A 26,850-nucleotide genomic window follows, 5' to 3' on the forward strand; every position below is an offset into this window, starting at 1 on the left:
CCTTTTGTTTTCTTATTGCACTAGTTAGAACTTCCAATATGATATCAAATAACAGTAATGAGAGAGGGCATCCTTGTCTTGTTCCTAATCTTAAAGGAAAAGCATCCAGTTTCTAACCATTAAGCATGGTGTTAGTATGTCTTCTGTAGATGTCTTGCTCAAGCTGAAGAAGTTGTCCTCTGTTCCTAGTTTGCTGGGGTTTTTTTCAAAAAAGTTTTTAATGGGTGTTAGATTTTGTCAAGTGCTTTTTCTATATCACCTATAGGATCACATGATTTTTCTTCTTTAGTCTGTTGATGTGGTGGATTATATTAATTGATTTTCAAATGTTGAACTAGCCTTGCCACTGGGTCATAATATATAATTTTTTTCTACATTGTTAGATTTGATATTTGTAGTATCTTGTTGAGAATTTTTTTATCTATGTTCATAAGAGATATTGGTCTATAGTTTTCCTTTCTTGTAATATCTTTATCTGGTTTTGGTATTAGGGTAATACTGGCCTCACAGAATGAGTTAAGAAGTGTTTTTTCTGCTTCTGTTGGAAGAGATTGTAGAGAATTGGTATCATTTCTTTTTCAAGGGTTTGGTAGAATTTATGAGTGAAGCATCTGTAACTGGTGCTTTCTTTTTTGAAAGATTATTAATTATCGATTCAGTTTTTAAAAATAGTGTCTTTTTTATCTAATCTGACGATCTCAACCTTTTAACTGGGGTGTTTAGACTATTTTCATTCAATGTGGTTGTTGGTGTGGTTTGGTTTTAATCTGCCATCTTCCTATTTGTTTTCTAATTCTGCGATCTGTTTTTTCTTCCCCAGTGCTCTTTTTCTGCTTTATTTGGAGTTAATTGGGTATTTTTATGATTTGTTTTATAACATTTATTGGCTTATGGGTTGTAACTCTTTGCTTTTTTAGTGGTTTCATTAGCACTTGTGGTATATATCTTTAACTTATTACTGTTTCCCTTTAAGTAATTTTATACCACTTCACATACAGTATAAGAATCTTCAATCTCTCTTCTCCCAACCTTTATGTTATAGTTTTCAAATTTTTAATTCTTATATATGTTATAAATTCCACACTACCTTATTATTTTTGTTTAAATGTTTATTACTTTTTGGAGAGATTAAAATAAGAAAAATATCTTATATATTTTCTTATGTAGTGAACTTTTCCAGTGCTCTTCATTCTTTTGTGAAGATCCAAATTTCCACCTGATATCATTTTCCTTCTGCCTAAAGGACATTTTAAAACCATTTCTTGTGGTGTGGTCTGCTGTTGAGGATTTCATTTAGCTTTTTTTTCCAAAAAGGTCTTGGTCACCTTTGTTTTTTAAAAATATTTTTGCTGATACAGTGACTTCTGACACTCATTTCCAAAAATTAGGCCAAACTTTACAAGTTAATGACACAGTCCTCCACAAAACTGCCCTCATTTCAGACAGCAGCCATAAGCCTGGGGGTTCCCAGACCTCCATACTTCTGACCAACTGGATACAAATTTGAGGTTTTTCCCTACCTACTCAGGTTTAATTCACTATAAAGATGGACAGAGCTCAGAAAGCACTGTACTCAACATTGCAGTTTTATTATAGCAAAAATGATATAAATCAGGACCAACCAAAAGAAGAGATGGATAGGCGAGGTCTGGGAGGATCCCAAATGTGAAGCTTTCAGTGCCTTTTCCCTCTGAAGTCAGGATGCTAAAGCCACCCCAGCCTTCAGCAACCACCACGTTGATCAGTCAGCAGCCATCAACATCAAGGCAAAACTCTCTACCAGCAAAAAGATTATGACTTGCTAAAGGCGTAGGTAATCATTAGCATTTTTTTAGCAATAAAGTATTTTTTAATTAAGGTATGTACATTTTTTAAAAGACATAGTGCTATTGCAGAATTAATATTCTATAGTATAGTATAAATATAACTTTTATATGTGCTGGGAAACCCCAAAATTTGTGTGACTTGCTTTTTTGTGATGTTTACTTTATATCGGTGCTCTGGAACTGAACTTGCAATATCTTCAATGTACGCCTGTATTCTTTTGCCGCTTTTTCCCCTCTTGGTGTTAGTTATTTCTGACATACTTGTATGTGTGTTTTGTGTATTCCTAGCTTTACTGTGAGTGCCTGGGAGATTCTTTGTACCTCTCTGTATTTTACCCTGTAACCAGCACCAGGTCTGTTCCTTGGAAGGCCAGTTATTGTTTGTAGGACGTTCATGTCCAGGGATCTCCTTGAGGCTGGGTAGTTTGGCAGACTACTAAAGGGTATCTAGCTTTACATGCCAAGGATCAAACTGTGGGTACTTGTTAATCTTTGAGATGACACTATCTAAAAAGAATAGAATGAAAAGAAAAAAAAAAGGCCTTGATATTCTGAAGAGGCCTGATCCTTATTAAGTCCAGGCTAAGGAAGCAGCTGCTCAAGATCACTTCTCTTGCACGCTGGTAACCTGTGCGAGCCAGGACATGGGGACAGGTCCTAAGAGACAGCCCAGGACACAGAGCGTGGAAACCCCAGAGGTTGCAGTAGGTTGAGAGCAGATCCACTGATAAGGTTGTGCATTTTGTGCCCTGAGGGTGAGGAAGCTGAAAATGCCTCATTAGTTCAACCAAAGAGAATGCCTTTATATAATTGATACGGAGGTGCTGCATAGGGTGGTAGGGGCACTGATTAAGAAGCTGGTTTTTACTAGTTTGATACAGAAACACAAGTGCTATCCAGGCCCTGTTGTATAGAGATAATGGGAAACAACAGGGCAGTTTTGTGGCACTTTGGAACATCCATATCCTAGCAGAAAGCAAACTGTCCAAGAGAATGCCAAGGCACATTGAACTACCAGGACCCTGGATAGCTTCAATTCCTCATAGCCAATGTTGGTTCACAGAGGTGAGCGTGGAAGCAGGAGGTGGGCAGAGGTCAAGGGGGTATCAGCGCATCATAGAGTATGGTGCCTATTTTGACCTGGCCTTTTGGTAGAGACACATTGATAACTTCTACCAACTAGGGGCTCCTAGTACCTGCCCCTAGCTGGAAGATAGACCAAAGAAATATAGCAGGCTTAGGCTTAAGAACTGTTGTGTCTGATACAAATGTAAACACACTGTTGTGTTCAAAGCTTCTGAGCTTTAAATTAGCAAGTTCCACAGGACACATGAAAACTAAGAAAGAGATGGTAGTAATCCTATACCTTGAGGAGGTTGGGCATGCTTTACAGATGTGGGGGCCTACAGTATGGACTGTTTTAAGGAACACTGCTATCCTGAGTCCCTACCTAAGAATCTCTGTTTCCCCTTAAAACACACACGTTTTTGGTTTAGCCCCTTGGATGCAGTGTGCAGAGATATATGTACATGAGACTTTTGGGCTACACTCCTCTTACCCTTTGAGAAATGTTTAAGCATTTGGCTGTAATCACCTGCACTGAATGAGCTCTTTAAGCTTTTAGAAAGTTGTGTTAACTTGACGAGATAGACTGGAGCCTGTTCCTGGGAGGGCAGGAAATAGGCAAGATGCTGCTAGATCTTGAATGGATGTCTGAGAGACATGGATTATTACAGGCAACTTGAGAACAAGGGAGAAAGCCTCTGGGCTGCCAAACTTTTTACGAAGAATCATTAAACTGATAGTGGGCTTGAGAAAATAACAATGCACATTAAGTGCTGTTGCTAAGGGAAGATTTCTTGCGTAAAGGTCATGTCAGCCCTCCTCAGAAGTAAACCTCTTAAGGGTTTCTTTTTCTTTCCCCACCCACAGGTAACAGTCCTTTGGACAGCCCCCGGAATTTCTCTCCAAATGCACCTGCTCATTTTTCCTTTGTTCCTGCCCGTAGGTAAGTTGATAGAAAACCTTTTCTGTAACCAACACAAGTGGCACTTGCATGAATGTTAGTTGAATGTCATATTCCTCTTTTAAGTCACTATTTTTTAAGTGTATTACCATAGGCTACCAGCCATCAAAACTCCCTTCCTGCTTTCTTATCCCAGATTGTACTCATTTTGTACAAGTTTTGCTTTCTAAGTATCCTATGTACTTGCCTTTGAATGTTTGAATGGGTGAATAGATATTAGAACTGGATTTATTTTTATAATCCCAAGCACAAGTCCCTGGTGTCCTGAGGGTATGTTCTGAAGCATTATACTCTCAATTGAGAGCTATCCTAGGGTGATCGATGAAAAAATGGGCTCTCCTCCTAGGAGTACTAAAAGTTTTACTCTTGTTTTTCTAACTCAGCTAGTTAGAAGGGAAGGAAGGGACCTTATGTGCTTCTCTCTTTGGATTTGAGTTGGGGGAGACTACAGGATTTTCACTTATCCTTCCATGAATTTAAAAAGATTTGGTGCATACAGAGCCATGCTTATAGTCCTCTTCCCACGTCTTTTCTCTGAGAGGGATATAAACCTATATCTGGCCCATGGTAGCAACCCTGACAGCACTGCCCATGGCCTGGTTATCACTTGGCATCTGGAGAAAACTAAACTGACTGAGATAAGTCCATCCATACCACACACTAAGGCTCCATACACAGATGAGTTCTTTTCAGAACTTTTCTAAGATTCTTTGTTGGCAGAGTTCATGTTTTTTTAATCTTATTTTTTATTTTAAAAAGTTTTCTAGATTAGAGTTAATCTCTGGTAATAGGACCTTCAGAAAAATTATGCCTCCAGATTTGGAACCCTTAATGGATAGAGAATGTAATATACCTCCAGGCCAGAGCAGTTTTAATACTTGACTACTTTTTGAAAGATATAATAGAAAAAGAACAGATTTCTGGAACCAACATTAATTCACTATCCAGAAGAAATCCATCCCCTTTCTCTCCAGAATTCTGCATAGCTGAAAAGATCATGTTAGGAGAAGTTCGATGGCTGAATTGGGTGCCCCTCCTAACCCAATTGCTTTATTCAAAACAAATCTCATACAGGTTTGTCCCATGGACTCATCTCTTCTACTCTTTGTAATGTCCAATTAGTTAATCAAGGATCCTGGTAGGATCACTTACAGTATAAGAATATATCAGATTGATGCATTTGCTTTTCCAGCGCAGCTGGAAAGACACTTATTCCAGACTCCTTGCCTGGACTGTGTATGAACTATAACCTCAGATTAAGTAAGAGCTGGGACAGCAGGACATGTGACCAGATCCCCATAAGTGGCATTGAGTCATTTCTCATTCATTCAGTAAATATTCACTGAGCACCAACTATGAGCCAGGTACTATGCTGGGTACTTAGTTATATAGTGGTAACAGAATAGTCATAGCCTCTACTTTCTTGACACTTATTGTATTAGTCAGGGTTCTCCAGAGAGACAGAATCAATAGGATATGTTATAATTATATGAGAGGGGTTTATTAGGGGAATTAGCTCACACGACTGTGAAGAAAAGTCCCACGATAGGCCATCCATAAAATGGATGCCGGTAGCGTGGCTCAGTCCAAGTCCAAGAGCCTCAAAACCAGGGAAGCTGATGGTGTCCTTGGTGTAAGTCCTGGAACACAAAAGCTGAAGAGTCTTGAGCTCTGATGTCCATGGACAGGAGAGAAAAGTGTATCCTAGCTCCAGTGGATTGAGAGATTCACCTTTTTCCTCTGTGTTGTTCTCTTCGACCCCCTGTGGATTGGATGGTTCCCACTCAGATTGAGGGTGGGTCTTTCCCACCCAGGCCACTCAGACTCTCATACTAATCTCTACTGGAAATACCCTTATGGTCACACCTAAAAAGATAGCTTTACCAGGTTTCTCAGCATTCCTTCCTTCATCTAACCAAGTTGACATCTAGAACCAACCTTCACACTTATAGTCTAGTAGAGTCTGTGTACTGGTTGTTCCCTTTGCAAGGAATGTTGTTCCCTCAGATCTTCGCTTAGCTAACTTATTCCTGTCATTTGTGTCTCATCTGAAATGTCACCTCCTCAGAGAGGCCTTCCCTAAACACACAATCTAAAGGGGCCCCCTTATTATTTTCTATCAAATCATCCAGTTTTATTTCTCAAATGAGTACTTTTCAATACCTGATATTTTCTTTCTTTCTTTTTTTTTTTTTAAAGATGACCGGTAAGGGGATCTTAACCCTTGACTTGGTGTTGTCAGCACCACGCTCAGCCAGTGAGCGAACTGGCCATCCCTATATGGGATCTGAACCTGTGGCCTTAGTGTTATCAGCACCACACTCTCCTGAGTGAGCCACGAGCGGGCCCATCAATACCTGATATTTTCTTATTTGCGTGTTTTCTGTCTCACCTCAACCAGTTAATAGAGATACCTTAATTTGTTGAAAGCTGTGTCTTCTGGTAAGCAACTCAATCAGTGCATCTTGATCAGATGAGTTGGGGAGAGAGAGACAATAAATGAACAAGCAGACAAACAAATACATGGTTTTATACACTGTGATAAGCACCATGAAGGGAAAGAACATGATGCAGCATGAAAGAATAGGAAAGGAATGGGGCTGGAGGATCTTCACTGGGAGGTCACGTGAGGCCACTCTGAAGGATGAAAAGCTATTGCCATGTTGGGTATGAGGACACAGGTGTGTAGATCATTCCAGGCAGAGGAGACAGCATGTTCCATTGGTGCCCCTGTGTCTGCTCCATTCTCTGAGCTTCACGAGTAAGACAAACTAGGGGCTTTTCGAGCCTGGTATTACCACTGAGACCCAAACAGATCTGTGCTGGGTGGGAGTCGTGTGCATGGAACATGGAACTCTGGGCTGTCCTCTTACAGAACATAGTAAGAAAAATGGCTAGTTATTGGTTAAGGGGAGGGAAGAGTGCTTCAGCTCTGCCAGATGGTATCAGGAATCGTTTGTCTCTAGGTTACTGAGGTTGGGCTGGATCCTTACAGGATCACATCCGTTTGAAATATCATACAAAAGACAGATTTAATGAAACACTAGGGAAGGACCCATCAGTCCTTTTCGTTCTCACTATAATGTATGTCTTTTCACTACAGCCATGGCCACAGAGCAGACAGGTAATAGCGGGTGATGGGGAGAGGGGCTGGGAAACTGCTATGCATGGCCAGTCAGTATGGTTTGTGATCTTGTGCTGGGTGAGAATTGGTAGTAATGATTCTTCTCTGATTGTGGGTATGAACATGGGGCCTTTCATATCCAGCAAAGAGACTCTAAGGGATCCCCTTCTACCTGCTGGAACCAAGGCTCAGAGCTCGTATGCTTGGAAGAATTGCTAAATAGTTCCAAGCTTCTGAGCCTAGGGACAAGTCATCCTCATTCCCACAACTTTTCCTCAGTTGCCCAGTGAGGTGACCAGAGGAAATAGAGGCATCCTGTGGCGGCATTTCTTTCTGACTGTGGTGGCCACTATTCTTAGTATACAGAGAAAAGGCTGCCATAGAGTTGATTTCCATTTCAAAAAGAGGAAAAATCACATGTGAAAAGTTTATTTGACAGGGGTTCAGGAAATCTGTCCCTGAGTTATACTTCTCTTATCTTTGCCGAGCTCTGTTTTCCTGGGATTGACTTGCTTTATTGTGTAGAGCTCCCGGCACCCAGCAAAAGAGGTCAGAGAGAACATCATGTCTGAGCATCTTCTTGGACATTTCTTTGCCTCAGAGACTAGGTTCCAGCAGAGTCATAATTTGCATGTGCTGGCTGCCTGGGTGGCATGGAGTTTGCGTCACGTGCATGTGGCATGGAACTCTCGGCTCTGTCTCATAGTAGGAAAAGTTGGGGTGGCGGGGGGGGGGACTTCAAAAGGAGAAGACTGAGCAAGATTTTTTCCTCTTTTTGCTTCTTTCTCTCCCCATCCCCCTTCCCTGCTTCCTGCCCCTTTCATACGCCGAGGCCTTGAACAAATCACTCAGATCTCTGGGTCTTAGTGTTTGCTCTGTACATTATAACATGAACCTAATTTCTAAAGATCCTCCATTGCTAATGTTCTAAGGTTCTGTAAGTAGTAGCAAAGAAGTTTTTATATAATTTTAAATAGATCAGGCTGTACCCTCAAGCACCACAAGAAAGATTACTTTATGCAGTCCAGACAAAGAATCACATGTCCATGTTGTAAAAGCTTCAAAACATACCTGTTTGGTCTTTCTCCTCTACGTAAAGCAGTTAACTGTAGTTCTTTGTGATAGGAGTTTTGGGGAGCTTCCTTTTGAGAACAGCAGGAAGCCTGCCCTGAAGTCTCATATACAGCCAAGGGTGTGTCACTCTTTGGCAGACATACTCAAAAACTAGTTTTATGGGCCATAGTGGATCCTAGGCAGCCTGTAACTATTTACCATTTATTGATGTTTAGTTTGGACCCAGGTGGTAGTCCATTTCTCTCTCTCTCTGTCTGTTTCTGTGTGTGTTTGTGTGTGTGTGTGTGTGTGTATAACACCACTCTTTAACCAGCTGGGCTAACTGGCCAGCCCAGTGGCCCACTTCTTCCTGGTTGTGAACCCAGTGGCCTGGGAAAGAACAGAGAGCCCTCTGCATGGTGCCTTCAAAAAAGGAAACAGCTGCTTTTCAGTGGCAGTTCTGTCTTTGTGATGATGCCTTTAGCTGGAATCCTCTGTCATTGCTTCTCTGGAAGTGAATAAGTCAAGAGTGTAAAAAGATTTATTCCAGAACCACAGTGTTGTATAGCAGATGTTCTTATTCAAAATTATGGACTCCTTTATAGTCAGAGACATCTGTCTCTGCAGTGAAAATACACAATAGGCCTCTTGTAGGAGAGAGGTGTAAAGCATGTAGGAGAGAGGTGTAAAGCATGTACTGGCCTGAGCAGCACTGCCTTGACACAATGAGGAGCCCACCAGTGAATCAACTGCCCAAAAAATGCTGATGGACAGACAGACAGGCAGGTCCTGGGATCAGAATGGGGTCCTGTAGAAACTACCTAACATTCTTTTCTTGCATAGGACTGATGGACGGCGCTGGTCTTTGGCCTCTTTGCCTTCTTCAGGTTATGGAACCAACACTCCTAGCTCTACCGTCTCGGTAAGTAGCCAAATCTGTGGCCATATGTCCTTCACCCTGAGAAGGTACTTCCCTACAGGTTATTACTACCTGTCCAGTCTTGCAAAATGGTTCTCAATTTTTTCTCCAAACGCAAACTCAAAAAGGTTCCTTGGGGATGAGACTGAGTGGGCCAGAGGGCTAGTGACCCTTAAAAGCCATCGTCAGATCTATAAATGCCTTTGGAAAGTATGGAACAGTACCCTCTCTGATTGTCATTTATTCCTTATGGAGTCAGAGGACGGCTTGAGGATGGACCTTTGCTCTGACAATGAGGCCAGGCATAGGGGCTACCAAGCACAGTTCCCCTACTCCCCCTAACCTTGTTTCTAGAACTGTAACTGGGAGCATGTCCCAAAGACCTGGTAGACCCTCCCCAAAGACCTGGTAGACCCTCCCCTCTTTTTTTTTTTTTTTTTTTTAACTTTTTCCTTTCAAAAAAAAAAAAAGGGAAGAATGATTGTTAATTTGATATCCAAGTTCAATGTGTATCAGTAAAAGGCTGTCCCGTCTCTGAAACTTTTTACTTATATTTCTTTTAGAGAAGTTTTGGACTAAAACACAACAGATGTCCTAATTGTTACTATGCACAATTGACCCTAAAGTGAGCCCTCCTCATTGAGCAACTTTTTTTTAAAACCTAGAATGACAGTTGGCAATTTTTTTCTGCAAAAGGCCAAATAGTGTTTTAGACTATGCAGGCTATACAGAAATAGGCCATAGACCTTAGGACCCTATCCCCATTTCTTCTAGCATTCTTCAGGTCTTCTATGCTCAGTTTGTCTATATGCATGAATTCCAAGCAGAGAAAAGGAGTATCATTTCCTCTGTTGACCTAGATATTACTCTTAAATCAACCCAAAGATCTCATTGGGTTGATTTATATATATATAAATATATACAAATATAAATATATATAAATATAAATATGTGTGTGTGTGTGTGTGTGTGTGTGTATTCCTGTTCAGTAAGTTTTAATAGATTCAACTTATTGCTCCAGCTTACTGGGATACTTTAAAATACCAGTATACCAGTTTTGCCCACCATAATTTACATTTACCACACCAGCTTCATGTTAGCTGCAGCTGGGTGAGAATTCCTTTTGCAGCTTCGATCCAAATCATTTATAAAAATCATTTATAAAATGTGGCCAAGACAGGGATAGGGAGAGAGAGGGGTTAATAAGAAATTGGTAAAGGGCCACAAAAAACGATTACATTATGTAATGTTGAATATACTAATTATCCTGATTTGAGCATCACATATTGCACACAAGTATGTATATTCAGCACTGCACTCCATAGATATGTGTGAACAATTGTTTCAATAAAAATTTTTTTTAAATGCAGCTAAGACAGCCCTGTGGAGACCTCCCACTAGCTGTTTACAGCTTCATGTATTATATAACATTCCATGAGAGAAGCTTGCACTGTTCGCCAAAAAATACTGAGTTCTTACATGGTATTGACCCTGTGGCAACAGAGTTCTTAGTGTGGTGCTGCAGCTTTGACTATAAATGGATTTGCTATTTAAACCCCAGATCCTTGATCAGTTTGTAACTAGAAATTGGTCCGACAGTGTTCAACTTGCCTGCTCTCTTCTCCAGTCTTGTCAGGTACAAAGTGAATTCCCCGATCCTGGTGCTGACTGTGTTGCCTTGGCAATAGCTGTGTCTGTGGGAGTCCTGTGTAGCACTGGCATGCTCCCTCAGGTGGCCTATTCTGGCTGGCAATGGGCACTTGTCAAGAATCCCTAATCATCGAGCCATGTGTAGAATTCATGATTGTTTTCAGGTCAAGTCTAATCTTTGGGTTCCAGATCTAAAAGTAATTGTCTTCTCTGCTAGATTTTCTCTGCCTGCCGGCGTCCCTGGAGTCTGGGCACACCCATCACAGCCTCCACAAAGCCAGTTCTCCTCTGGATAACAGCCAAAAGGAAACATAGCTCAGTCATCCCAGGGGTGACTCTCTCAAGGTTGTGGAAAGGAAAACTTAAGGAGATTTCATTCACAGCTGGGCATACCTAGAACATTTCCTGAGCCAGGAAGCATAATTTCTTAATTATTTAGCATTCCAACTAGCCAGAAGCTTCATTAAAGGCAAAGGGTCCATGCAGAAGAATCTGCTTTCTACCACCTCAAGAGGCTTCTAGGTCATTAGGGAGTTCTCATACTTCATGAAGGTCTGGGTCCAACTCCCTGCGTGACTCTTGAAGGACTCTAGTATTTTGGCTTCCTCAGGGCTGTGGGCTCTAAAGAGTGAGAGATGAACAAGATCATGCACAATCAAAGCTAAAGGGAGCAAGAGAAAGAAGACCTGCTTTGAGTTTACATTGACTGGGAAGCTCCTGACCATTTTCAGTCCTTCTTCATTCCTAGACTTCCCTTGGACATGTCTTTAATGCTGTTTCTTAATGTTTTCCCCTCTAGTCATCGTGCTCCTCACAGGAAAAGCTGCATCAGTTACCCTTTCAGCCTACAGCTGATGAGCTGCACTTTTTGACAAAGCATTTCAGCACAGAGAGTGTACCAGATGAGGAGGGACGGCAGTCCCCAGCCATGCGGCCCCGCTCCCGCAGCCTCAGGTGAGGGTCTCCCTGCCTACTGCCCCAGTACCTGTGGATCTCAGCCAGTCTGCATAGCACAGGCATCAGCACCTTTATTCCATAAAGAGCCAAGGTAGTAAATATTTTAGGCTTTGCAGGCCATAAATCTCTGTCACAACTACTTAACTCTGTTGTAGTGTGAAAGCACCCACAGATAGTATATCAACTTTATTTACAAAAAAGGCAGTAGACCACATTTGGTCTGTAAGCTATAGTTTTCCAACCCCTGGCATAGCACACTGGCCAGCTTGAGTGAGTGAAGTCCAGTGAAGGCCAATACGTCACTCCAAGGAGTACCTGATGATCCTGTCAAGTGGTCCCTCTCTTTTTTGCTTTTAAAGTACTTTAGACTCTATTCAGTAAAAGGAGAGTAATAGTATCATCAATTCTGATGGTTACCTGGTTGCAGAACCTGTAGGCACAGGGTGTGTAAGCTAGGCTAGCCAAAAACTTTGCTGTTAAAGACACAGGTAGCTGACTTGGGGAAGAAATCCATTTCAAAAGCAGAATTAAATGCCCATCTGAATCTATTGCCTGAATCACCTGGGTCCGCCTTCCTCAAACCAAACAAACCTTAGATGATTTATCTGTAAATTCCTTCAATTAATCATCCATTCTCTTTGGCATTAGCTGGTAAATCTGTGCCAAAATTCTAGGTTGACCAAGAGGATAGAGATTCAAATGAGCATGGCTTTAATGACTGAGCCCAGCTTTCCAGGGTCCCTAGGAAGTACAGATTTAGTATCCCTAATCTGAAAATCCATAATCCTCCAATGAGCATTTTCTTTGAACATCATGTGGGTGCTCAAAAAGTTTTGGACTTTGGAGCATTTCAGATTTTGGATTTTCAGAGTAGGGATGTTCGACCAGAAAGTATCTGTAAATATTCCAAAATCTGAAAAACTCCCAAGTCCAAAACACTTGTGGTCCCAAGCATTTTGGATAAGGAATACTCAACCTGTAATGAATTGGCTAACGTGCTGTTGGGGTCACAGAGGAGTGGTTCCTCCCAGGAAGAATCCCCTCAGGTAATGTTGACACCATGAGTCACATGGCATGGGCTTGGCCAGACCACAAAGACAGGTTCAGGTTCAGAAAGTGATGAAGATGGTGAGTGAGACTTCAGTGAACAGGATCAAGAATACAAATGAGTGAGTGTGGACCCCCAGTGCCTTTCTTTGTCTCATAGAAGAACACCGGAATCTTGGTGGTCTCGTCAACCCACACAGAGTAAAGGGTATGTTTTAGGCAAGTTGATATTGAGAAGACAGCAGTGATGCTCAGGGAAATTCATACTATGTTACTCTTAAACGCTTAGTAATGAACATCAGTGTAGCAGGCAGAACATGGCCCACTCCAGGGAGGAAAGGCAAAGAGGAACAGTTCTGAACCTAGCCCAGCTGGGATCACCTGTCAGGGGCAGTAAACTGGGAAGGACCCAGATATCGGTTAAACTGTGTAGCTCAGACTTTGAAATCCCTTAAGGAGATATAACCACACATAGGCCGGAAGGGAAGATACTTAAATAAATTAAGGCAGAAAATATGTTGCCTCCCTTCTGTAGATGACCCAGACTTAGAGCTCACTATAAGCTGGATTGGCCTCATTCATCTCCTAGGTCAGAGCCCAAATTAACCTCGTTGGCTGCAGCTAGTTTGGAAAAAGATATAGGTGGTCGGCCCCTTGGCGCACTCGGGAGAGTGCCGCGCTTGGGAGCGCAACAGCGCTCCCGCCGCGGGTTCGGAACCTATATAGGTATGACCGGTGCGCTCACTGGCTGAGCGCAATGCGACGACACCACACCAAGGGTTGCGATCCCCTTACCAGTCACAAAAAGACAAAAAAAAGAAAAAGATATAGGTGGATACAGTCGAATACAGTCTTGCTTTGGTTGCTTTGATGGTGGTTTAATTTGGTTTGATTCCTAGAACATGCTGGGGTATACCCCACCCCGCTGGCCAAAGCTTAAGAAGACACAGTCCTGTTCTGGGGGCAGTCATCCTAGGAAAGCCCACAGTGGGATTGGGAGTAGGATCCTCCTTTTAGGCCTTTCCAGATCCTGGCAGAGGTCTTTGTGAAAGCCAAGCTTCTTGCAGGAAGATAGCCTAGCTTCGGATAGCACCATTTTGAACTGAAAAAGGTGCATTGGGAAGCTCCAGGAATAAGGAAGGCTCTGGAACTCAGCACTAATTAAGGTGGAAGTGTGTGGGAGGGCAGGGGTTCTGAGGATAGCCATCTTTCTCCTTGATAGTGCCATGGCACTAAAGTAACACGATTGTTTCTTTCTTATTTAGTCCTGGACGGCCCCCAGTGTCCTTTGACAGTGAAATAATAATGATGAATCATGTGTACAAAGAAAGATTCCCAAAGGTAAGGATCCATTTAAAAGGCAACTGGTAATGCCAAGGATGGCTGCCTACAGCCAGCCCTAACGGGAACACTCTAAATAAGGGAATGAAGTGCTGCCTCCAGAGGTAATGAAGAAGAACAGAAAGGTACCCAGAAGGAAGAGGATACAAGCACAGGGGCTTCCAGACTGCTTGAGAAGGAGGCAGCAACATGAGTTTGTTGACTGTACTTGCAGAACCTCTATTTCTCCACTGCCCACAGAGAGGGATCTAAAAGGGAATTTCAGAAAGGTCTTCCACCATATATTAAAGGGGAAAGAAAGAACTGAAGACCTTATTTCTCACCATGCATGTTAGGATCCATGAGTCAGAGTCCCCCCATTATAGGATTTGCCCTCTGGTAGCACCTTCATTCAATACCGATTTCTTAAGCAGTGCCTCATTACCAGGTGCCAGAGAGTGCACAGAGGTATGCTGGACGGACAAGAAGAAGGCCAGAGAGAGCAGTAAGGTGGGAGCAGAGATCTCAGAGTTACTTACTAACATTTGGATTTGCATTTTCAAGCAGGAAAATGCTGAGGGAGAAAGGTAGGTTACTATCCTGAGACAGCCGAGAAATAGTATTCAGAACTCTGCAGTTTGGCTATAAACCTCCTTGTATGTGGAACTAGGACTTTTTTTCCCATTTGCATTTCTTTTTGAACACCACATGCCTATGCACTCTGACCTGGTCTTCTGAAGATTGTTCCTGTTCCTGCAGAACACAGCCAGCTTTGCTCTCTCTTTATACTTTCCTGAGTCTGTCCAATCATCTCCATCTGGGTTGTGTGGTGGGAGGTCCTTCCTCTAGATTCAGGTACAATCTCCTGGACCCACATGGTGGCTTAGGGAGATGGTTTAACGCCTGTGTGCTTTTCCCTCTTGACATGTACAGTGAAGCATAGAAGTGAGGAAGAACCCAGATACTGGAGCCAGACCGACTGAGTTCAAATCAGGTTCTGTCATTGTTAGCTGTATGACCCTAGACAGGTTGTTGTTATTATTATTATTATTTAGTTTGGCACAAAAAACAATTTTAATAAAATCAGAATTTCTACATATGATAGCATGTGGTTTTGATTCTATGATTATTAAGTGTAATAACTTTATAACAATTTCTATGACAGAAAAGGTTATAGCTAGGAACTTGTTCACAGATGTGTATTTGTCATTTCTACATAACTGTTCTGAGGCAGGCCTCCATTCTTCCCTGCTGGGGATCCAGACTGGCTAATGTTTCTATCCACAAGCCCCGAATCCCATCTTGGCATCTGTGACCAGGCAGGTTCACACCTTCAGTAAACCCTTTCTGAGCATCTGTTTCTCTCAGTTGGATCCTAAGGTTAAGTAAGAGGATCCTGAGATAAATAAAATTTCTCTCTTACTTGAAGAACTTCCCTGTCTAGAGAAAGGTTTAGAAATCAGCAGTGTCCATATGCTAACTTTACACAGGTGGGACGTCCAGTGGAAGCACAGAGGAAAGGAAACCCTAGTTTGCCTGGGGGAATGAAAGACTTCCCTGAGGGGAGATGATGCTGGAACTGACATTAGAAAGAGTAATAGGAATTTTCCAGACAGGCTTGGCAGGGTGAAAAGGCTACACACAGGGATCGGCATAAACAGACAAGCATGAAACAGCACAGGAAAGGAGGAGAACAGCAAACACATCCTTGTCCCTAGAGCAAAGGAGCATGCCGTACTGGGGGATAGGCAAAGCTGGGTGATAGAGGGCCTCGCGTATGATGCTAAGGCATTTTGACCTGACTCGAAGGTGATCTTTTCACTCCTCAGTCATCAGGTTTTCACGATGCTTTTACCAGGTCCTTCAGACTTCGCTACAACTGAGCTAGGACTAGAAGGGAAGTGTCTCTTTTTTTGCTTATTCCCAGGCCACTGCACAAATGGAAGAGCGACTGGCAGAGTTCATTTCCTCCAACACTCCAGACAACGTGTTGCCCTTGGCAGACGGGACCCTGAGCTTTATCCATCATCAGGTGATTGAGATGGCTCGAAACTGCCTGGATAAATCTCGAAGTGGCCTCATTACATCACACTACTTCTATGAGCTTCAAGAGAATTTAGAGAAACTTCTGCAAGATGTGAGTGTCTTTGTGTGGGGGCTCTGGTGAAACCTGCACGCAGTGTTGGATCATTAGTCCCAAACTAAGATCAGTGCATAGTGGTGTTCCCAGTCTTCCCAGCCTGCTTGCCACCACTAGGTCTACTTGCTAGTGTGCAGGGTCTACTACCAAATGTGATGCTGATGGACTTAGATTCCTCCTCAGTCCCCTGAATTACCAAGAGAAGCCTGCTTGGTATCAAAGGAACTTAGTTCTGTGAGTCCATTCTTTTCAAAATCCAAAGCTGTATTACTCTGCCTGAGGCTCCAACATTGGTAGTATTCATAAGTATTTCACTAGGAGATGGGTTTCCCTAAGCCAAAAAGTGGCCCCAGTGTCTGTGGTGAGCTCTCTTCTACTAGAAATATTTAAGCAGAGCCTTCAGACTGTTTCTCCTCAGCCAAGGGAAAGCAGGCCTGAGATTGGCACTATGGGTTTTTCCATTTGCATGGTGAGAAGTTCTCTAGTGGGGACTTAAATGTTTAGAGACCTGATCCTCCCACTGTAAAAAATCTCTGAGAGGCTAAAGGTAAAGTAATCCAGAGAAGGTGAAGACCAGCACGTACATTGAGTTCTTAACCACTGCTTCATGCTCCAATGTTTGCTTTGTTATCAGCCTCTCAAATAAGGTGGTCAGAAGCCCTTCCACTCAGATCACAGTTGCCCCATGTTATACCATCAGTACTGTTCAGGAGGAGAGGATGTGCCAATTTCCCCAGCGCTCTTCATGTCTTTAGAGTATTTTGTAGTCCAGAACCCCTATTGCTGTTAAATGTTGGAACGGTTCTCATATATAAAAGATAGCAATTGTTCTCTGTGCCCCTAAAAGACATAACTAGCCCAGCGGGCAGCAGTTACAGTGAGAAAGGTTTAGTTTTAATAGGTGAAAAAGTACTTCCTTCTACAAAAATATCTTTTTCTGGGCTGGCTGGTTAGCTCAGTTGGTCAGAGGGCAATGTTATAACAACAAAATCAAGGGTTTGGATCCTCCTACCAACCAGCTGCCAAAAACAAAAACAAAAATCTTTTTCTGATTTCAAAAGAAATGTTTAGATTCAAACATTGTAGAAGTATGACTTTAAAAAGCCAAAGTCCCATGAAAATCACTGCAGCTGTTTGATTCCATTCAAGAATAACTTTCTAACAGTTTTCCAGCAATTGATAGGGATGCCACAGGGACATTTAGGAATCAGAGAGTTCTGCATCAAGTAAAGGATTAAAGTAGAGGAACTTCCAAGATTCCTTGTACATCTTAAGATTGATCTTCTAAAATGCTAAAGTCAGAGCCTTGTCCAAAACCTTCAGTCATTTTTTCAGACTGACTGCCCCTGGGGGTAGGTTGTTTGGTACAGAAGGAAGAGCACTGAATTTGGAGCCAGTTTGTTCATATGTTCCCTAATTTGCTAGGCCCTTGGGATATATAAAAAAAAATATTCAGTGCACGCTCTATCTCAGGGAATTTGCCATTGACAGGGCTACAGACCCATCAACATGTGCTTACAATAGAAATAACAGTTATCGTTTATAGATGTGTGCTATGTCCTAGGACACTGAATGCTTTACATGAATTATCTCACTTCCATTTATTATAGTACAATGTGACTGACAAGCACCAAAGAGAGGTAGATTCTGAGTGCAGAGGAGGATGTGCTGACTCTGCATGGAAAGTTCAGGGAAGGTTGAGTCATGACAGATGAGGAGTTCCCTAAACGTAGAAACAGTGTAAATAGCCTCTCCAATGTAAAAATGAACCTTGGTACATTCCAGAAATTGCAGATAAACTAGTTTGGTATGACTAGAGTGAAAGATGCCTGCAGGGAAAAGTTTATAGATATCTTTGAAGAGTTAGGCTGGGGTCCAAGTGATGATGGACCTTGCGAGGAGCTTAGATTTTATCATGAAGGCAATGGGGGTATCATTCAGTGGCGTTAAATTTTAAAATGACACGATCAGATTTGCATTTAAAATAGTAAAAATCACTAACATTTGTGGAGCACTGAATACATGCTGGACACTACATTATCTCATTTAATTTATCTAATTTACTCTTTCTGACAACCCTGTAAGGAAGGTACTAAATGTAGATGAAGAAACTGAAGTTTAAAAGGATAAGTTAGCCCAAGATAACTCACTTCTTAAGTAGCAGAACTAGATCCCAAACCCAGGTTTGTCTTATTCCAGAGCCTAAGATCATACATTTTTCAAACACTTAGTCAACAAACATTGACTGACATTTGCTATTATAGGAGGCACTATGCTAGACTTAGCATGTGAGAGAAAAGAGAGACATAGCCTCTGTACTCACAAAGCCCTATAGTATAGCTGCAGAGACAGCTCATTATAAAACAACATGACGGTACCATGTGGTATGAGCAGGCAGCTAGGCGAACATAAAAAAGGGAGCAATTACTTCTTGTTCATATGTGTGTATATATGTGTGTTGGGAGGAGGGGACTTAGATGAGGCTTCACAGAGTTGATGATATTTGGGCTAGGGCTTAAAAAAATAGATTTCACCAGCTGCTCAGCTTCTCTCTCCATTTTATAACCAAAATTTTTTTTTAAAGTCTTCATTATTTTTTTTCTTTATAACCTGTTCACTACTCAGTCTTTTGCCTTCTAGTTTCTTCTTACTATTCCACTAAAACTGTTCAGGCAAAAGTCACCAAGGAATTAATTGGCTAGTCGCCAATTAATTCTTCTTGAACCTTTTCTCCCCCTGGTTGTCAATTCACTGCTCTCTCCAGTCTTGTTGACTCTTCACAGGTTCCTTCTGTCTTTCTCTTAAATGCTGGTGTTTCACAGGGTACCATCCTGAGTGTTCATCCTCCTCTTTCTCCTTTCTCCACACTCTCCCTCTCATCTGCTCGCATGTCTTCAGTTGTCATCCACCCACTGAGGACTCCCACATGTGGCTGTCACTCTTACTGTTCTGAGCTCCCGATCATACACCCAGCTGCTTACTGGACTCTTCCACTTTGACTTCCCCGTGTTGGTGTGTTCTCTTTGGTTGCAAGTGATAGAAATCCAACTCAGAGTAGTTTAAGCAATAAGGGGAAACTAATTATAAGGATAAAAAAGGATGGGTCTTAGAGAATTGAAGATAGAAATGCAACCAGACCTTTAAAAGGAACCAGAACTAGAAACCAGAAACTGTGGGAAGCTCAGGAAGTATTTATGTTTCCTTTTCTCATCTCTCTTTTTCCCTGTGCTTCTTTTTCTCTATCTCCACAGTAGCTTTCACCAACCCTTTTCACCCAAGTGTAGATTATACAGTTCTGCCACACTGATAGTAGGAGTTTTCTTTCTATCCATTTAAAATTTCCTAGGAAAGTAATCCATACTGGTCAGCTATTGGAGGTGGGAGGGAAAGTATAGCCACACAATACAAATTTGGCTTCTAGAAGCCAGAGCAGTTCTCAGAAAAGACAAAGGCTCCCAGGCAAAGCAAAAACCCAAGAAAGTAACTAACTAGTATAGGTACCTCAAACTCTGCAAGTCCAAAATTGAATTTTTCTGCCTAGCTGCTCTTTCTCTAAAACCAAATGTAGTATGTTCTTTACCTATCCTAACCTAAACTGCTAAATCATCTCATAGTTTCTACTTCATCTATGGCTTCACTGAAATTCTGCTAAAACTGAAGTTGCAGGTACCTTTTATTCCTGCTTCTTCCGTCTCTCAGGGCTACTCAGTCATCTGCCTCTTCAGTGGCCCAAGTCTGTCCACTTGTCTCCATTCTTACTGCCTTGACTTATGCCCTTTTCATCTGAATTATTGTAGTTGTCTTTTTTTTTTTTTTTTTTCATTTAAAGGATCCGAACCTGTGGCCTTGGTGTTATCAGCACCTCACTCTCCCGAGTGAGTCACAGGCCAGCCCTGAATTATTGTAGTTGTCTGTTAAGGGGTTTTCCAGCTTTGGGGCTTGCCTTCTTTGGTTCACCCTCCACACTGCAGCCAGAGTGATCTTTCTGAAATACCGATCTTGTCATATCACTCTCCAGCTTTGAGGTCTTTCTATTCCTTATAGTCTGTCTGGGGTGAAAAGTGAATATCAGGGAAGGCGCCAGTGAGAGTTTTCCCATGAGCTGGGGTCTGGAGGGTAAGTGAAGCTTGTTGGATGGAGGAGTAGATAAAGCTGTGTGTTTGTGTGACATTCCTTGATGTCATGTAGTGTTCTAAAGCTCACATAGTTCCTGATGAGTGACTTGCCTCTCTCTCATAGCCAACTAGCCTTCTCTAAGTTCTTTGCTTTGCAGAGCTGTCTATACCACCAAATCGTTTCTCCCTGTAGTCAGCTCCTGCTTAGCTCAACCACACTGGACCAATAGATTGCTTAAGCAACCTTTGTCTTCTCTATAGGCTCATGAGCGCTCAGAGAGCTCAGAGGTGGCTTTTGTGATACAGCTGGTAAAAAAGCTGATGATTGTCATTGCCCGCCCAGCTCGTCTCCTGGAATGCCTGGTGAGTGGGCTCTGCTCTGGGAAGGTTAGGTGGGGAGATGGGCAGTTGTGGGGATGCTGCACAGGAAGTATCCTGCTAGCAGCAAAACTGGTGGCACCCACTGCCATTTTGGTTGCTGAGGTACTTATTTAAGTATGATTTGCAAGCATTGTGGGACTAAACAGATTCTCATGAGGACAAATGGATGGTCCTGCAGGGTGTGGTAGGAGAAAGTATTAGTCTGGCTCACCCCCACACTGAGCAGACTCCAGATCAGGGGGGCTTTGGGGACAAGGAACATCAAGGAGCACAGGCAAGTTTAGTTTGCACAAATTGAGTCCTTTATTTTCTCATTCAGCAACACTTTTCTGAGTACCTACTTCGTGCTAGACGTCTAACTGGAGATACAGACATGAGTAAAGCAGAGTCCCTGATCTCAAGATGCTTCCTCTATAGTGGAGTTAGGGAGCATAAGGCATGTGGACATGTAAATAATAATTATATTACGAGAAGTCTTGCAACCAAAGTCGATTCAAGGTGCAGTGAGAACCTAGTGAAGGAAGTGCTTTATTCCTCCTAGGAGTGAACGTTCAGTGAAATCTCCCTGGGAGACATAGGCTTATTCAGCTGGGATAAATGTAGTTTATCAAGTAAGAGACATGGGAAAGGGCATTCAGTGGAGTACAGGGTGTGTTTGAAGAAGTAGTGAGGGATAAATCTGGAAGGTAGGCCATGGCAGGATCATGGAAGATATTGTCTCGGCTCAGAAGTTTGCACTATCCTTAAGTCTACTTGGAGCCACCAGAAAGTTTAGATAAGAATGCGACATGGTTAGTTTTACTTTTTTTTTTTTTAACCAATTTTATTAAGGTATAACTTATATACAATAAAATATATCCCTTTACTCAAAAGTACAGTTCATTGAATCTTAACAAATATACGTACACTTGTGTAATCACTGCCGCAGTCAAGATAGAGAACATTTCTATCACCTCAAAAAGTTCTCGGGCCGGCCCTGTGGCGCACTCAGGAGAGTGCTGCGCTTGGGAGCGCAGCGATGCTCCCGCCGCGGGTTCGGATCCCATATAGGACTGGCCAGTGCACTCACTGGCTGAGTGCCGGTCATGAAAAAGACAAAAAAAAAAAAAAAAAAGTTCTCTTGTGCCCCTTTGCAGACGGCCCTTCCCCCTCCTGCTCCCAGGCAGCCACTTAAGAAAGATTACTTTGGCTGCAACATGGATAATGAATTGGAAGAGAGGGCAGGATGCACCAGGGAAGTGAGTGCAGAGGCACTTAAAGCAATTTATGTGAGCTGGGGTGGCCAAAACAAGGACAGTCGTAGAACAGAGAGGAAGAGGTGGATAGAAAGCATGTATCAGGTAGACATTCTGACCAGATGGAGTCTGTGAAAGAATAAGAAGTTAAACGGACTTCCAAGACTGGCTTAGATTATATATAGATGGGTAGTAGTTTTCCAAAATAGTAAGACCAGAGGGGATAAAAGCAAAGTTCAAAGCAGAGGCCTGGGTTGTGATCAAGCAGAGAGCCTGTCCCTCAAGAACATGAAGTCCATGACTAAGAAGAGTCTTGGAGTCAGGCCTGGGTTTGAATCTGGTGCTCTGTTCTGTCCTGTCTCTGACCACAGACAAGTCAGTGCATCCCTGTGAGCCTTGATTTCCTCACCAAGGTCAAAGCATTGTTATAAGGGTTTAGCCCAGAGTGTGGCACTTAATAGGCACTCAGTACATGAAACCCTCATTATTATGTGCAGATATGGACTGTGCTCTATTCAACATTGGATCTCCAGCCCCTAGCACACAGGAGGCACTCCGTAAATATTTGAAGGTATGCGTGCACCACTAGGGCTGTGAGACAAAGCTCTTGTGAACCATAATTGAGTGTGTGCCAGGATATCTCTGCATTAGGCATCTGATCATGCCTGACAATGCCATTTGGCTGACAGAGGGCTTGAGACCAAGTGAATAGGCTGAGTTCTGTTGAAATCAAAAGCTCTGGTCCTTATTGCTGGGACGAAAGCATATACTTAGGATGTTTAACCTGGAGGTGACCTGTGACAAAAGGCAGCTTTGTCCCCCTTCTCATGATCCTTGAATCATGTTGTTTCTGGGTATTTGAGGATGGGGGTGTCCCATCACAAAGAGAAAGTCTTCTTGTTCAACTTACTCTCTATATGCTGTAAAACCAAAGAAACCAAAACCTTTACTTGTGTCTCTCACTGCAACTGCCTCTCTCCCCTGATACAGGAGTTTGACCCTGAAGAGTTCTACCACCTGTTAGAGGCAGCTGAGGGCCATGCCAAAGAGGGACAAGGGATTAAATGTGACATTCCCCGCTACATCGTTAGCCAACTGGGCCTCACACGGGATCCCCTGGAGGGTGAGCATGTTGCCCAGTGGCTGTAAAGAGACCCCACCGCTGAAAAGCTCTTAACGGCAGGGAAGCCACTTGAAGAAGCGACTTAGCTTGGACATGGACACAACATGGCATCAAGGGCCTCAGGACAATACGAGGCCCCAGTGATCTCTCATGAAACAGCCTTTCCTTTGCAATTGCTGTTGACATCTGCCTGATATATCTGAACCTAGATTGCCTTGGTCCCAGCTGGGTTGGATTAGAGTCTCAGATCAAAAGAGGTCAACAACAAAGGACCACAATCACATTTTCAAAAATGGTCACCTCCTCTGCATACTTGCCTCTCCTGCTGGCCACCTTACAGATCTTGCTGTGTCTTTGAGGTGGTCCAACTCAGGGCTTCAGAGGATATCTCCACTTTCTGGGCTTCATGCTAAGCCCTGCATGAACCATGGGCTTCCAAGGCACTAGTCTGTATTTGTCCTGCTCCTGCCTTCTTTGCTTCCCAGCCCCCTTCAGCAAAGCAGAGTCTTGGCCAGCAGGATGGGGACTGGTAGCCCATCTCTAGGCCCTGTTTTCTGGGAAATGTCCCAAGTTTGAGAGAAGCTTTTATAGAATTTGTCCAGCCTTATGAATGGCACTGGACTACTGGAAATAAGGGTAGCAATAGTGTTTGGCTTGTTTCCTGCTCCAACAGCTGTGACTACACTGAGGATAGAGCCACAGCACTGGATTTGCATCCCAGGCTGATGCAAAAGCATCAGTGCCTACCCTACATGTATCTACTGTGTGATCTGAGGATGCTACTGGGATGTCTGCCATTGCCATGCACACTTTCCTCTTATGTCCTTGCTTTATTTCTAGAAATGGCGCAGTTGAGCAGCTATGACAGCCCTGATACTCCAGAGACAGATGATTCAGTTGAGGTAAAGACCCCCAAGCTCCTAACCCAATCCTGGAGCATGGGCCCTGTGAAGCAAAGGGCTATGAATCCTCTTTAAGAATATCTGAAGGAGGATGAGGGAGTGGGTGGCTGCAAACACTGTCTGAGGAGTCATTCAGCTCCTGGGGAAGAATGGGCAGGAAGCTGCAGCAGAGCCAAGAGCTAAGCTAACGCTCTGGCCACAGCTTCCCCAGGCATATGGGCTCTGAGAAACATGCTTGCCTCCTATCTTTTCCCCTGTCTTCCAGGGCCGTGGGGCATCTCTGCCATCTAAAAAGACACCCTCTGAGGAGGACTTTGAAACCATTAAGCTCATCAGCAATGGCGCCTATGGGTAAAGGCAGGGGTCAGGGTGTGGCTGGGACCAGTCAGCCTTTGGAAGTGCATGATGCCCAAGCTTCTGGGAAGCAGATGCCTCAGGGCAGACCCTCTCCCTCCCAGAAGCTTCCTGGAGAGGCAAGAGTTCAGTTCCCTCTGACATCTGGCATTGTTCCTTTCCCAAGCAAGATTCCCACCCCTCCTAGTAGTTCTCCTCTCCCTGAGCTCTGGGAAAAGTCTAAGCTGTGTCCTCGGGATTTTGTCCATCAGGAAATTTAAGAGATCTATGGCCAGGGGCCCAAGTCCTTCTTAGAAATATGCACAACCCTGCTGCCATGTTCTGTGTGTTTATAAGATGTGAGAGGAGGAAGTTTGGGTCGGGGAAAACACAGCTCAGGTGCTGAGGGCCCATGGGGGTTGGGCTGGACTGTGTTTCCCAGGGCCGTATTTCTGGTGCGGCATAAGTCCACCCGGCAGCGCTTTGCCATGAAGAAGATCAACAAACAGAACCTGATCCTACGGAACCAAATCCAGCAGGCCTTCGTGGAGCGTGACATACTGACTTTCGCTGAGAACCCCTTTGTGGTCAGCATGTTCTGTTCCTTTGAGACCAAGCGTCACTTGTGCATGGTGATGGAGTATGTTGAAGGTAATGAAGGTTCTGGGGAAAAGGTGGCCTGGTGTGGAGACCAAGGCACAGTTTGAGACTTAGCCCTAAACAGGGATGAGCAGCTTTGTACAGGGGAGAAGTTTCAGGGCCTAGCTTCCAAAGCCCTCTTTGGCATTGGTTTCTGCCTCAGGATCTCTGTCCACGGTGAGCACAAAGCTCCCTGCCTCTACCATGAGGCTTCCCATGTCAGGTACAGTGAGAGGTACTCTGGGACAGGATGCAGCAGCCCAGCAGCTATAGAATCCTGTACCCCAAAGCCTGCACATCCTCTATTGCTGGCATCAGACAGGAACAAAGGAGGTAGCAGAGCTGCAGAAGCCCAGGGTAGGGTGCTGGGAGGATTGCATCTGGGCCTTTAGAAGAAAGGATAGCCACTGCCCTGGCTGATGGCTTATGAAGGGGACACCCCTTAAACCCACTCAAAAATGCTCCAGGAGTGGAATAGAAGAGCAGTGCAGGCATAGCTCTGGCAAGGGATGTCAGCCTTGCCAGTGGTCCTTCCTCTCTCCTCACTATGTGTACAGCTTCCAAAGATATCTTTCCTAAGTCTTGAAGGTGAAGCTGAACAAAACCCCCCTTTTAATTTAATGAATGCATGCTGGACTTTAGAGTGTTACTTTACTCAGAAATTAAAGGACAGCCAGTAGGAAGGAAGGAAATTAACAAATGCTGAAGCCTTAGCCAGATGTGTTTACAGTACACATACAGTATTCCCATCCAAGATAGCTTAGTCCTAGCCCAATAAGTCAACTTGCAGGCATAGAAGCCTGGGTTCCTTCCCTCTCTAGCCTGAACAATAGCCTTCACAGCTAGTGGCAGATTTATCTTACTTTCCACTCTCCTCCACATCTGGTCTCCCACACATGCCAGCAGCAGAGGAGATAGAATCACTGTCTCCAGCACCAGAGTATTTCGTGAGGCTGTCTCCTCTGGGACCATACAGACTGCAAGCCTGAGAATTGGATCCCTCCCTCATGGTGGCCTGGGCTTGTTGCAGGGGGAGACTGTGCCACCCTGCTGAAGAACATTGGGGCCCTGCCTGTGGACATGGCACGTCTGTACTTTGCGGAAACTGTGCTGGCCCTGGAGTACTTACACAACTATGGCATCGTTCACCGTGACCTGAAGCCTGACAAGTATGTCCAGAGTCCCCCTCCTGTGTTTCTAGATAAATGGAGGCAAACACAGCATGTTTGAATCTATCCCAGAATGGCTGCCAGAAAACAATGCTCATGTGAATGTCCATCTAGGCCTAATACTCTACCCTGACCACCCCAGATACAAAGATTATTGCCACAAGTCTGGCAGGAGCATCATAAGGCTTCAGTAACATTAATGAATCACTGAGTAGCTCCACTGAAGAAACAAAGCAAGAATGAAAGAAGCAGCACATCTAGTATATGGCTGAACAAGTGTCCTGACATTTACTGACACCTACTCTGTGTCAAGCACTATATTCTGCGTTTTAAATATAGTCCCTTAAATAAGGCATATAGAACTTAAGTCTAGTGTAGGAGACAGAAATATACGTGTATAAGCTACTACTTGGAGGGCATTAGTCAGGTTGAAAAAGGTGGGAGGAAGTGCAAAGGCACATAGGTGTGAGAGAAGGTGACCTGTTCAAGAACTACAAATAGTACAGTATGGCTACAGGTAAGATGTTTAGTCATTCGGAGAGTAGTAAGAGACAAGTCTAGAGAGAGAGGCAAGGACTGGATCATCAAGCATCCTTTCGTTAAGTTTGGGTTTTATTTTTTATTATTTATTTATTTTATTTTGGCAATATATATATAACATAAGATTTGCTATTTTAACCATTTTTAACCATACAATTCCATGGAATTAATTACATTCACAATGCTGTGACCATGACCTCTATCTATTTAAGTTTGGGTTTTATTTTCAAGGGTCCTAGAGAGTCTTTGAAGGGCCTGTTAACCAAAGGTATGAGAGAATGACATGCTCAGAGTTTGGTTTAGGTTTAGAAAGATCACTCTACCAGTGGAAAGAGATGGTTAGACTACTGC

At 43.3% G+C, this 26,850-nt stretch overlaps 1 protein-coding gene across 7 annotated transcripts in view; it reads left to right on the forward strand.

Moving 5' to 3' along the window:
- MAST2 (microtubule associated serine/threonine kinase 2) overlaps positions 1–26,850 on the forward strand; it is a 218,887-nt gene that overhangs the window by 183,341 nt on the left and 8,696 nt on the right. For 5 of the 7 annotated variants that reach the window (XM_063105590.1, XM_063105591.1, XM_063105594.1 and 2 more), the window contains 12 exons: positions 3,759–3,834; positions 6,956–6,976; positions 8,873–8,951; positions 11,398–11,552; positions 13,868–13,943; positions 15,850–16,059; positions 20,439–20,540; positions 22,784–22,916; positions 23,757–23,818; positions 24,084–24,169; positions 24,594–24,802; positions 25,767–25,959. In XM_063105590.1, the coding sequence (XP_062961660.1) occupies positions 3,759–3,834; positions 6,956–6,976; positions 8,873–8,951; positions 11,398–11,552; positions 13,868–13,943; positions 15,850–16,059; positions 20,439–20,540; positions 22,784–22,916; positions 23,757–23,818; positions 24,084–24,169; positions 24,594–24,802; positions 25,767–25,959 (1,402 nt within the window). The remainder of the gene's footprint in view (positions 1–3,758; positions 3,835–6,955; positions 6,977–8,872; positions 8,952–11,397; positions 11,553–13,867; positions 13,944–15,849; positions 16,060–20,438; positions 20,541–22,783; positions 22,917–23,756; positions 23,819–24,083; positions 24,170–24,593; positions 24,803–25,766; positions 25,960–26,850) is intronic. The other 2 variants (XM_063105592.1, XM_063105593.1) reach the window with 1 other exon arrangement.

The sequence above is a fragment of the Cynocephalus volans genome, chromosome 8, assembly GCF_027409185.1.
Source record: "Cynocephalus volans isolate mCynVol1 chromosome 8, mCynVol1.pri, whole genome shotgun sequence".
Classification (NCBI taxonomy): domain Eukaryota; kingdom Metazoa; phylum Chordata; class Mammalia; order Dermoptera; family Cynocephalidae; genus Cynocephalus; species Cynocephalus volans.